We start from the raw sequence: 13,163 nt of genomic DNA, 5'->3' as shown, positions 1-13,163 counted from the left end.
TCTTCATTTGCGATTCATGCAAAATTAATAGGTAAAAATAAATCCGTTCGCCACTTACTACTTTTTTGTGTAACTCGTGCATCGCCTACACGAATTACTCCTTTCATTAAAAATCATCCTCCGAAAATCAGAGACGTAAATAACAGAGATTGTCAACTCCGCCATTAGCGTGTAAATGTTACGGGACCGACCTTACTTTGAGAACTACAAGGGCAACAGCAATCTTGTATAAGTAATTAAATTTGAACCTGATAGTAAACATGAACCTGTAAATATTTTAAGCATGTTTTATTTATGAAATATTTACAAAAACTCTTCATTTAGTTTTTAAATTACTTTTTAAAAACTTATTGATTTTTCACAAAGTAATGGTAATGCATTACTTTACTCATGTAATGGTAATGTAATGCATTACTTCAAGAAAATTAAGTAATGGTGATTTAATGCCCTGATTCATGAAGTAATGGTAATGTAATGCATTACTTTACAATGTAATTCACCCCAAGCCTGATTCCAACTAAGCCGGAAAACATGAGCATTTAACTTGGTTCTTCAATCGAATGTATATATTATATGATGTATAAGTCTTCCAAAATGTATAATCTATTATAGATTTTGCTCACAATGCATTGTTTAAATTTTAAATTCAGTTAAATCAACTAAAGAGCCAACGAACGAGAAGGCAAATTCAGACTTGTTTTTATTTTCTTTGTACAAAATTCCTTTAGAGACGAACAGCAGTTATACCGCAAGTAGACTGGAAGCCAATGAAACACCTATTTAATTTGTAAAACATCTGTGTGTAACCCGTCCCGATTTTAACTTCAGCTTGCGCATGAAGTTTTGTAGTATTAAGGTGAAAGATTGTCAAATCAAAATTCACAACTTTTCAAAAATGGCACATTGAGTTTGGGAACTGTAATTTCGATTCCACCATCAACCTCTTCTATTGATTAATGAGCTCGTACACCAACTGAATCGTCAACGGCGCTGTGCATTCAGTTACGTAACTCATTCCACATTGAACCCAGAGCAAGAATATTTTGATCAATAAAACTTTTTTTTTCTAAATAGAATTTTGTTTATACACAGAGGACTTAAAAAGATTTAATGCGTGTTTTTATAATACAAATTTACTGAAATGCATGAAAACTTTCTGCACTATTTTCTTACGCGTAGACTCAATTCATGTGTTCTACGCGTGCCTTCCGGTTTGAGACTTCGGCTGACAGTAAACCAATAGACGGGGTCACGTGACCCCGTCTAATCAGTCAGTATAATGTTGGTTCACCTTATTCATGATGTTGGCTAATCAGATCAATGAAAAAAGTTTTTCCTCTGTGAAAAATACTTAAAATCATTAATGTAAGGAAAGAATTTCAAAGTATGTCAGAAAATCTAAATGCATATCTCATTTGTGGATAATGAATACATGTACCAAAAAAGCATTGGACTAGTACTTGCTTTCTGTGTACACTAATATAATTTAGCACAGAGTATATTCATTTAGCAACACTCTAGCTGCTCCTTGTCCACTTATTAAAGTGCTGTTTTAATGATATCCCCCCTTTTTTTTACTCACTCTTGGACTCCAGTTCATAAGATAAATTTGTTTTGTACCAAAGCTTGGCGTGTTTTCTTTTGTTAAAAGTGTGGGTTATCTGTACATACCCCACACTTTTTCAAACTCCGCCCACAATGTTAGGAAAAAACAACAACTACCAAACTAAATATTTTTAATCAATCGTCCATCCGTACTAGCTGTACTGAAATGAATAAAAACAAAATTACATTATTAATAAATGGACATTGATATCTGAACGCAGTTTTTATTGCAAATTAATAGTGCAGGAAAAATTCAACTCCAAGTTCTGCTCATGCTCCTTTGCCTCACTTTTAATTTTTTTGTTAGGCGTTTCCTCAAGCTCATCCCCCGACGCCGATGGGAATGCAGCTTCTAAAGTACCTGACACTTCGTGTAGCATTTCCGAGGAGGGTCTTTTGTACTTTCGTATACTCTCTACTGATCTATGTCCAGTCCTTCTCATTATTTCTTGCTCCGGAATTCCCGCTTGGTACAGGGATGTAGCTTACCTGAATGGTTTGTGAAGAAACCTGGAATGTTAGCTTCTGTGCACATGCTTTTTAAAAGGCTAGACAGTTTGTTAACTCCGATTGGTTGGGAACTGAATCGTACATTTCCATTCTCTCCGTTTTCTAGTGGTCGTAAATAAAACGTTCTGAACCTTTTTCTTTGACGCACTGGATGTAAACTTTATAGATCTCATAAAGAGATTCTTTTGCAAAGTGGTGTTTCAATTCCTTGGCTGTAATATGTCGCTGATTTAAGCCTCCTGACAAAAAAAAATTATTATTTACCTGCTGCAGATCAGTTGACTAAATAATATATGATTTCTGACTGTAAGATACTCTGTAAAAATATCAACACATGGTCAAATAAAGCCTGGTTTGCTTCCTGTTATCTTATTACTATAATTGCCATATTGTTAACAAACTATGTATCCAAATCAGAAAAAAAATGTCCATTTATTTCCTTATAGTATTATCAATAAATTCAATGTAAAACAAGTTCTGACTGACCACGTGTTAATATTTACTACAAAAAGTCGCAGACCATCATTCATTGTCATTGGTCAGTGCTATCATTGGATCTGTATTTGATATGCAAAATAGTATTCATTGCCTTGAAAACTAACAGCCAATCGATGCGCAGTATTGTAAACGAAGTACAAAGATTGAGCACGCACGGTCACGCAAATCACACGCTTTTGGTCGAATGAAAGTTTGACTGACCATGCATGTGTAGCTATACATTTAAATACGTGATAACACTGATTGGTTAATGGTAGTGTATATGCAAAAGAAGTATACATTTCATGAAAGCAAATAAAAAGTAATAGTATCAAGATAACTGTTATAAGACTTCTATACCACGCTTGAATACCTAAATGAAGAACACGTACTGGCTTCCTACAGAAAATAGAGAGCATGCTTTTCGCACATATGTGGGCGTATCTTTCTTAGATTCTTTGGACTGGGTATTATTAATATTTCAAAGTAAGATCAAATTAACAAAGGTATTTTGGGTAAAGATATAGCCAATCATGTTAGTTAAAATGCATTTTACAAAACGAAGCCTGTTTTGCTCGATTATTACCACAAGTACATATTTGCATAAATGTCAGAGAGAGAGAGAGAGAGAGAGAGAGAGAGAGAGAGAGAGAGAGAGAGAGAGAGAGAGAGAGAAGGGTAAAATAGGGAAAACCATTACCTTTATATGTCTTGTTGGCCCTCCCGGAAAATTTGATAAACTTTCCCTCCTGGTCAGTCCCCACAATTATAGAAGAACACGGTGTTAACTATAGCCTTTGCTGTCTGGATGCCTAGTAGACCCAACTCCTACAACTTGTTTTCAGTTTCAATGCTAATTGGCTCTGCCTGTTTTACATGTGATCCAACACCCTCTGTCGTCAGTTGAGCCATTCGTGCACTCAATTGTTTAGGAAATTTGTAAAAGTCAGAGTTTTTTTCGTCCACAAAATTGCGATGGTTTCCATTTTCACGCATGTAACGGAGTATGTCAACAGTAATCATGTATAAAGAACGAGGGGGGTAGGGTGATCCATCCTTTTCCGTGCTTCAATTACAAATTTACCCAGTAATGAGTTGATGTTTTCGGTATCAAAAAGAGCGAGTTCAGGAATGACTGTTCCTTTAGTCGCCATTCTCGCTTTTCTCCACTCCATAAATACGGAAAAGGCCCATTTGGTTTTTTTTCTCGTATTCTTGCTCTCTGTAGAGGTAATAAGAATTGATACGACAGGGTCCTCCACGAAAGCAAACCTGGTTGTTTCCTCTTGTTCGCATTGGAAGTTGTCCTCTAGCGTGTCCATCATGCTGTCTACTGTAAGCGATTCCCCCAGATCAAAATGGCCTATATCAAACACAGACAACTGACTAAGACTGAGTTCTCCAAATAAATACTCACACTCAATCTCGTTAGTGGCTTGGGACAAGGCAATGTCGTCAATGGTTTCGTCCCAAAGACTTTCCGTTTCCATATTCTCACCCATGTGTCCGAATAAATTGAGAAACACGTGTAAGTAGAAAAACGGGTATCGTGTATTAAGTTTTTATATGAAAAAAATCACGTGATAAGAACGCGTTTGAATGATAAACTTGTTTTGTGGACAGGGTGAATAGTGCCAGCCAATCGGATAAGTCGTTTGTCATTTATTGTTTCGCGCCACATATTTCTAGAAATATTTTTGTTCGCTTATGTTTCTTGATTATCTTAAATATTGAAATCTATTGTATTGTATATTAAACGTGTTTACAACCAAATTAAAAGAAGAAATTGTATTATAGATACAAGGTAGCAAATAGGATTTTTAAAAGAGTAACTACCGCCATCAATTGCATTTACACCGTATTTACTAGTAATTCTCTGAACATAAACATCGCACAGATACACGTACGTATGAGTTCTTGAATATTAAATTGCATTTATGTAGATTCTTTGAAGCAAATACCGGTACTAGATGTCAGAAAATGATTAAATGTGAAATAAAAAATATAACAACGAATCGCCAAAATATTTATATATTTTTTTAAATAATTGTTTAAGAAAAAATAACGTTTATCTTTTAATGTGGATAGAAAGTCATTCAATAGTAATACATAAAATACACAGTGCATTGTTAAGACACCAAAATTGGAACCATTCTGATTACATGTTTTACGATATATAATGATGTTAGTAAACAATGGTACAAGTAACTTACCCCATATAATATTGTTGATTATGTGCAGAAACCCGATGGGCGTGGTCATAACGACATTCGGGAGCTACGTTCCCTCGTGTCATTATGACCACGCCCATCGGGTATCTGCACATAACCAACAATATTATATGGGGTAACTACTACTTAACGACATGTCATCTTGAAGCTCCTCAGCTCCACACATAAATAACAACTAAAAAGTAAAGAAAAATAACATCATTCAACTTACATGTGTTAGCTACCCAAGCATTGAGAAATTCAAAGCTTTCGAGGACAGAATTATCTCCCTTGTCAAGTTTTGATGTTCCTAGTCATTAGTAGAATACTAAATGTGTATCATGCTGTAAACATTGTTTATCCAATTGATAAATTAATATATATCTAGGTTTCTTAGCCTTCACATTTGCTTACATTGAAGTGAGATGGAAAATGTAGACGTTCATACAAATGCTGTTTAAGATCTGCCACACAAACTCTGGCTGAACACCGTAGGAATTTTTTCTCTAGTTTTGGCAAGGTAAAGGAGTGGCTACTGAAATGTTGAGGATGCATGCTGAAACACAAACAGAAATTATAATGTGTATACACTGTATATAATTTTAATCTTAAGCATTATAGATATTTGACTACTGATAAAATATATTGGCCCTATAATTTTTAATGATACATGTACATGTAAATATCTATATGACTACATCACTGAAACTTTTTTAAATAGCTAGATTTCTTGCTATAAATCAGTACTTTTTTAAAGATGGACTTGGGGAGACAACATTAAAATCCCAATAACGAGGAGTTTAATAAAAACAATTGACATTTACATGAATATGAACACGCAGCAGGCAGCTTAACTTTATCTTTGTTTTAGGTGCAATGCATAGTTCTATTCTAATCTTGTATCCATTTCCAAATTCTGCAACCTATGATAGCCAAAGAGCTCAAAATGTACAAGTTAGTATTGCATGTAAGTAAATAATGTGAACATATGGTATGTCACATACATGTACCTGTATCTTTCCAAACACAGACATATCTTTTCATCAAATTTGAATTGATGTGCATTCGGTATACTAGCATACAAGACAGTTTTGGCCCTGACTTCTTTTCTATAACTCTATAAATTTATAGCACAATTATAACTTTGATTTTTGATAAATGATAATCATGTGTTTTAGAATGGGCTACAGTGTCTTCTGCAGAAGAAGGGACAGGTGGACATTTTAACAAAATCTAATGAAAACCTGGGAACGAACATTCCTTTCTTGTTGAGGTAAGTTTTCTTGCTATTAGTTTAAGGTTAAGAGATATTTTGCAACTATTTAATGTCAACGATGATGTTAAATGGTGTTATGTAATAATTTACGGTTGGGAATTTTTCAGGCAATAGAGAGACTGCATGTAAATCAACTTGTAAATGAAAAATGTATGGAAAGTTTCAGGGATGGGGTAATTGAAAAAAGTATTTGTAATTCAGTGTAATTAATTACATTTTTCAAAGTAATTGAAAGTAATTGGTAATTGAGTCTGTCTTCAATTACAAGTAATTGAATGTATTTAAATACTTTCCAAAAATATTGTGTATTTTCAATTACTTTTCAATTACATCTCAATTACTTTTCTCCAAGTTTAAGATATAATAAAGGTGTCTTATAATGATAAATAGATTTTATACATGTTTGGCATGGACTTTTGTTTATACAATAATTAAATGTCCCATAATGTTTCATATGTTTATACAGTATGACACACTGCCCAGAGCAATAGGTAAAGATCTAATTTTGTGGAGGTGTGAACTCCCCCAATACCCAAGAACCCCAATTGATTTTAGACTGAACTGATTTTAGACTCAAGGGAATCATAATATCTCATTCTTGTGAATTATAGCAATTATTATTTATATACTGATATGCTGTTCTGCCAAAAGTTGTACTTTCTCAATAAACATAGTTTTAATATGTGAATAAAGATTAATTCACTATAGAGAAAATATTATTCAGAACCAAAAATGAACTCAATGGTACTTTATAATGAATTTAATGTTAAAGAAAATTTTCAAGAAATCTGATCTGAACTATACAATCTTTAAAAAAATAACCGTACATATATCCGTGTATATCTTAATGTCGTTAATATATGTATATGTTCTCAAGATTTAAAAAAATAAAAATAAAGTATTTGAAATGTAATTAATTACATTTATCAAAGTAATTGAGAGTATTTATTACATTTAAAAAAATCAATGTAATTGTAATTGCAAGTAATTGATAAAATTGTCAATGTATTTGAAAGTAATTAATTACTTTTCAAAGTAATTGACCCCAACTCTGGAAAGTTTGGAGTATGCCATGAGTCGGTTACAGAGTGCTGGAGAGAAAAACATCCATCATGCATTGCTGGTTGTCAACAGCAAACTGTTATCCCTCTACTCAAAGTAGATGAATTTAATTTCATGGGGGCCTATTTTCATGGATTGTGGAGTTTTTGTTTATTTGTGGGCATGTCATTTCATGAATGCATCAGTTTTCAGTTGGAAAACTAAATCCTTTATAATAACGTGTAGTTTTTACAAGTACATGTATCAACTGAGGGTTGTAAATTCATTGGTGAGTATCATGAAAATTGTACCACTATGAAGTCTAATGATTCCATGGTAATTTTAAAAAGCGATTAATGAGTATGGAGTTGTTAAGCGTGATCTTACAGAACTAAATCCATAATGTAGCATCAATTGGGGTTCAGTGGGATAGGGGTTGTTGGAGTAATTGTTATCTCTATAAAAAAATTCTTTAAAGTCTTTGAAATAATTACCGGCATTTATTTTGTCAGTCGAAGTGCACCATCCTTAGCTGAGTCCGATGTTTTATGCACCATCTTGTTGGCACGTCTGTTATTTCCCACCAATGAGAAGTTAGAGGATTTGTTTTCTTATCGTAAGCCAGACGACAGTGGGTCTACTACGGAGGAAATGAAATCGCCTGCTTCCATTACAGTAACGCCACCTCTTGAGAGATATGAAAGCGCTGTAGAGGGAGACGACTCATTGGATGAAGAAAATGTATATTGATTAAACCTTTTATGTTTAAATAAAAAGATCTTTAATTACCCATAATGATTACTTAGAAAAGTGAGGAAAAAATTGACAAAAACCTGAAGGTATTCATAGAGAAAAACTTCCTGATCTTTGGTGTAATTCTTATCCTTGAAAAAATTTACAATCAAATTAAAACAATATACATGTGTTTACCAGTGTTTGTAAAAAATAAAATATTTGACTTTTTAAAAATATATTTTGATCAGCAAAGCATGCTTTAGGTTCTGGGATGTAGAAATCTTGTTATATTTTATGATATGTAAGAAAAATAAATATTTTTTTCCTTTTCAGTACCTAAGTGCAACAGAAACTATCACTAAAACAAAATTGCCAGGTAAACTTATAGTGTGTATTTTTTGAAATCACTACATGTAGTAATACATGTACATTGGTTTCTTGGTTTTAGCATGTAAGCATCAAAGTGGTTTAAAAATCTACATTTTTTCTACCAGTATATCTAGCATAAACTTACATATACAATTTTCATTTGAACTGTTCATATCAAGATTTATTTTTTGGCAAAATTGGGAGATACAGGAATGAAAAATGTTAAATGATATCAATCTAATTTTAAAGATTGTATATATTCATCAAATCTTTCTGGAGTATAAAAAAAATTCCCCTTAACCTTGGATTTATGGAGTTCCATTTATTGATACTGATTCTGATTGACAGAGAGCCCTTATCCTGCTGTCTCAGAACATGTCACTGAGAAGGAGACACCCACAGCAGAGTCTAAGGGGACAGACCTAATGGGGGAGGGATTCGCTACCCCTGATTCTGCCTCCCCTGTCACAGACATCCACAAGGTAAGATACAACTTCCTAAAAGTAGATCACAGTTCTGCTATAAGGCTTATTATGTTGTCTTTTAAAATGACTACCCCGGTATGTTTTTTGTCATTTTTATGATATGGCAACAAAGTTTTGTTTGATGCATGTTCTATGAGAATTAAGTTGAACAATACATTGTACTTTGAAACAGGATGTAATGTGTGTGAAATTGCTTCAGCTTACACTGTATATAGTTTGTCATGAAATACAATCAGAGTCAGATCCTATTTTTTCAAGCAGCTGATAAAAGACAATACGGGGAGACTGACGCCTGTGGGTAGAAGTCTTAGTCGGACTTTTGATGGGATGATAACTGGGCGGGTCACCCCAGGGCCGGGCAGGGCCAGGAGTAGGAGTCTGAATGTGGACCAGCAAGGGCAAAGAGGTGAAAATGTTTAAAGCAATTAAAATTTTATCTTTAATTTCTCAAGCCAAAAATTTCCAAGTAAATTATTTTTTGTGGGCAAGATTTGCAGAGGGAAACAAATGAATTTTTATTTATCAACAAAATTGATCAAAGTTGTAGCATTTGGCCTGATGCAGCAGTGCCTGAGAAACAAAACATTAATTTTGTTTGCCTTATAATGAATAACTTTGCATTGAAATCCTTGGTTAACTAGCATATACAGTAAAACACGCTTATAACGAAGATGGACAATTTTGCTTCGTTATAAGCATGATTCGTTATATCCTCCAAGTTTTCAACATGTAATAAATTCACCTTGAATGGAAATAACTTCACTGTAAACATCAATTTATTATAAGCGTGTTCGCTATACAAAGTTTTACTGTATACAGTTGCTTAAATCTGGAGATAGAAATTCACATATTTATACCCAGTATAGTCATAACATGCCAAAATGTTTACAAGCATCAATTTATTTCTGCATATGCTTCTAAGCAGATACCATTCAGTGAAAAAAACCCACAATTACTTTAGTTAGCTTACAAGCGTGCATTTTGAAAATTGGTCTACACAAAAACATTGAATAGCCTTGAAAATACAAAAAACCTTGAAATACAGTTAAAGATCTACATTAAATTTTCATAATTTATTACATAATTATGTATTTATTCATGAAGGTTTAAGTAAATAAGTTTGAAGCAACACAATTTTACTAAAACAAATAGCACTGCCACATTAATGATAGATACTATCTATATGTGACAGCAGACATACCATCAATTCAACGAAGTTCTTCCCCAATGCCAAAAGGGGAGCCGATCCAGCCTGTGTCTCCAGTAATCCGCTCCAGTCCTGATCACATTCGTCAGACGGCCTTCCTGTCCACCCAACTATGCAACTTCTACCCTTATCAACTAGATTTTGTCCAGATATTCCCTGGCATGGTCATAGTTTTGCTAAGTGAGGTACAGTGGTTTTACATGTTGAACAGCATATTTTTTACAAGGGAACAGTTTTGAGATAAACTTTTCTCTCTCTTTTAAAAAATGATACATTATCATTTTGAAAGAAAATAGATTTGAATATTCATAGAATTGTGTGGGGTATAAAAGAAAATTTTTATAATGTTGTTATAATAATAACTTTTTCAGTGTTTGTCATCATTGTTATCACCATTTGAAATTTAACCACACAATATACATGCATGTATAACCATTTGTGTTTTAAGATACCCAGGGCCAACCATGCTAGTAATTTATGTCAGTTGCTAAGGTTACTGACTGACCTATTGTCAGGACAGAAATCTCAAGTTCAGAGAGTTCAAGGACATGTTCTGTATGACCTAATTAACACTCTTCTCATCAAACTGGCAACAGCCATGAAAAAAGCTAAGGTAAGACTCTTTTGTTTAGAACAAACATTCTGTCAATGAGAGATTACAATTTATTGTTGTGATGCTGTTTGTTAACATAGGATATTTGTTACTGAAATTCAGTAAAAAGATTTGTATTGGTAATTTGATGTAAAAATAGAATATGTACTATATATATAGGGAAATTTTCGCCCTAGTTTTATTTTTAACTTTCGCCCTTATTGCCAGTGGGCAAATTTAAGACTGCCAGTGTAAATTGTAATGAGAGAGTTATCTTTTTAAACATGACAGTGACTGTGTCTTGGCAAATTTAAGATGAGCGAAACCGTTTACAAGTGTAGAGGGGCAAAAATAACACAGGGCGAAAATAATCCTGTATACAGTAGCAGAGAGAAATCAAATTCACATGTAAACAATCATGCCAACACTTTCAGATCTTTTAAAAAGAAAGGAACATTTAAAGATTTTTGGTAAAAATGTTCAGATTAATGGAACAATGATGTGTCAGAATGAAGGAATTAGACCTACAGGTTTTGGACATACATGTAGTTCGGACATTGCTAAAATTTAAATGCAAAAAAAAGGAATTAAAGGATCAGTAGATTGCATTATACTTTTTCACCTCTGATTTCTTTTATGGATGCCCTTTACCTTTAATTTGCATTTCATACAATTTTTTTTCATGCCTATCATGTGAGATTTATCAAGATACTAAATTACTAATGACTCAGGAAAACAACATTTATCTCTTTCCTAAACTTTTTTGGATTAACTTGCAGGGCAACATTGAGAGAATTTTAGAGGACATACGGAAGAGATAGGATAATGCCGAGTTCAAATCTTCTCTGCTGTCTTATCTAGAGCAAGGGGCAGGGACAGAGATCCCACCTGGGTAAGAAATTAATATATCCCTGTATTTTATATTGCAGCATCCACCTATATAACAAAATGCAATACAAGATTTATCTTATTAAAATAAGATAACAGTTCATATAATTAGTACGATAGTCATATCTGTCAGTATCTCTCTATTGTAGTTTTTTCCAGACCATTAGTCAAATTAGGGTGTCAAAAATGGTATTTAGTACCCTTTAAGTTATATGTTAATTTTTTCCTGTGTACGAGTTATAATTTAGAATTGGTCCTTAATTTTAGAAAGTTCAATACTACCATCGAAAAAGATATTTCATTGTATAAGAATTTGATTTAACTTTGACTTATGAATACTTTCATATTTTTCAGTGCAGAGAGATCTTTGACTGGCCTCCATAGGAAGGTGAAGGAGTTATTCCTTCATCTGTACCTTTATCCTTATGACATTCCACCAGCTGTCAGTCAGGCCATGACCTCAATATGTGAAAAGGCCAAGGTCAAATTGTTTGACTACAAGGACTACCTGTCTGTGAAGTCACAAAGAAATATTGTGATGACCTCGTATCCTTACAAAAGTTTTGAAATTGACACATTTTATCAGGATAAATCATTAACTTTGTAAACTTGCTAATATTTATTTACTTAGGTGAAGGAAGTAAAGTGGGCTTGCTCAAGTCTGTATGTATAATTATCAATTTTCTGTCTAATATCTATGAATGATGGCTGTGTTTGATGACATTTAGTAATTTAATAGTACCTATCTATGGTAGAGGTAGAAAGTGTAGAAATGTGAAGTAAAATTGGCAAGAAATATTTAAAAAAAACCAAACCCATTATAACAACATAGAGACAGAAATTATGTAAATATAATACTTAACTTTACATGATATTTTTCACAAAATTTAATAAATTCATGTTAAACTGAACATTGACATTGAATTTCATTGTTTATTACTGTAAGATTTGTTTAATTTAATGAAGTTTGATTTGGGTAAATTATTTTATACTGGAAGTACTATCCTTATCAGCATCAGATACCTTGATGCCTTTCCTGGACTGGTTCACTTTATTTACATAGACAGGAGAACCAATCAACTGACAGCTCCCTCCCTCAACATCACTGATGAGGGAGAAAATCATGATGCCACCCAGTTTTTAAAAGACAAAGTAAAATCCTGCAATTTATTTTTGACTCATTATAAGTGTAATCTTATGTTTTATATCAATGTCTTAATTAAGATGGCTGGATGGTCATAGCCATTTTGATACTATTTCAATCTCATTGAAAAGAAAAGTTCTGTAAAAAGATGTATTAAAAATTTCAGAGCTGAAATATTTGGAATTGAATATGTGATGCATGATGGATGTCTCTTCAGGCACGTAGCATCAGGGAGGGCCAGGGGGTGCCTGCGCCCCTCCCCCCTACTTTTTTGCACAGCAAAGGTTTTTCTTAAATTTACATGCAAAAAATTGAATTAATTAACATGGAGTTGCCCCCCCCCCCCGATTTTTTGTAACCATGTAAAAATGAATTGAAAATAAGGAAATACATACATAGTGAAATTGAAGTGAAAAGTAGAAAAAGTATACCAACCTCCCCGCGCCCCCCCCCCCCCCCCCCCCGGAATAGGTTTTTTTCAGGATTCTGGAAAGTAACCTTAACTCTTTATTTGGCTTGTCAAGATTTTTTTGATGAGTCTGGGGGTTTTCATAATACTAATCTCCTTGAGAAATTACATAAAAAATTTTGTAAACATATATTGAACTTGAGAACCTCAACACC

The 13,163-nt window shown here is 33.4% G+C and overlaps 1 protein-coding gene across 2 annotated transcripts; it reads left to right on the top strand.

Annotated features, from left to right (window-relative positions):
• Positions 1-7,128: 7,128 nt before the first annotated feature.
• LOC117689766 (uncharacterized) lies at positions 7,129-12,578 on the top strand. Of its 2 annotated transcripts, none has more exons than XM_066067881.1 (10): positions 7,129-7,236; positions 7,632-7,860; positions 8,188-8,230; positions 8,572-8,705; positions 8,970-9,114; positions 9,904-10,100; positions 10,364-10,528; positions 11,287-11,399; positions 11,750-11,941; positions 12,415-12,578. In XM_066067881.1, the coding sequence occupies exons 1-8, from the start codon at positions 7,151-7,153 to the stop codon at positions 11,326-11,328; spliced, it is 1,041 nt and encodes a 346-aa protein (XP_065923953.1). In that variant the 5' UTR covers positions 7,129-7,150; the 3' UTR covers positions 11,329-11,399; positions 11,750-11,941; positions 12,415-12,578. The 2 variants fall into 2 exon arrangements, with proteins under 2 accessions (XP_065923953.1, XP_065923952.1); XM_066067880.1 differs by having other exon boundaries at positions 9,901-10,100.
• The last annotated feature ends 585 nt before the right edge of the window (positions 12,579-13,163 follow it).

The sequence above is a fragment of the Magallana gigas genome, chromosome 8 (genome assembly GCF_963853765.1).
Source record: "Magallana gigas chromosome 8, xbMagGiga1.1, whole genome shotgun sequence".
Lineage (NCBI taxonomy): Eukaryota > Metazoa > Mollusca > Bivalvia > Ostreida > Ostreidae > Magallana > Magallana gigas.
Note: the sequence above shows the minus strand (reverse complement) of the source record. Positions and strands in the feature narration are given on the sequence as shown.

Coding starts and splice junctions, on each gene's coding strand:
- LOC117689766 (XM_066067880.1), top strand. CDS start 7,151: ATGAGTCGGTTACAGAGTGCTGGAGAGAAAAACATCCATCATGCATTG. Junction 7,861..8,187: donor ACTCATTGGATGAAGAAAAT/GTATATTGATTA, acceptor TTTCCTTTTCAG/TACCTAAGTGCAACAGAAAC. Junction 9,115..9,900: donor GGACCAGCAAGGGCAAAGAG/GTGAAAATGTTT, acceptor TATATGTGACAG/CAGACATACCATCAATTCAA.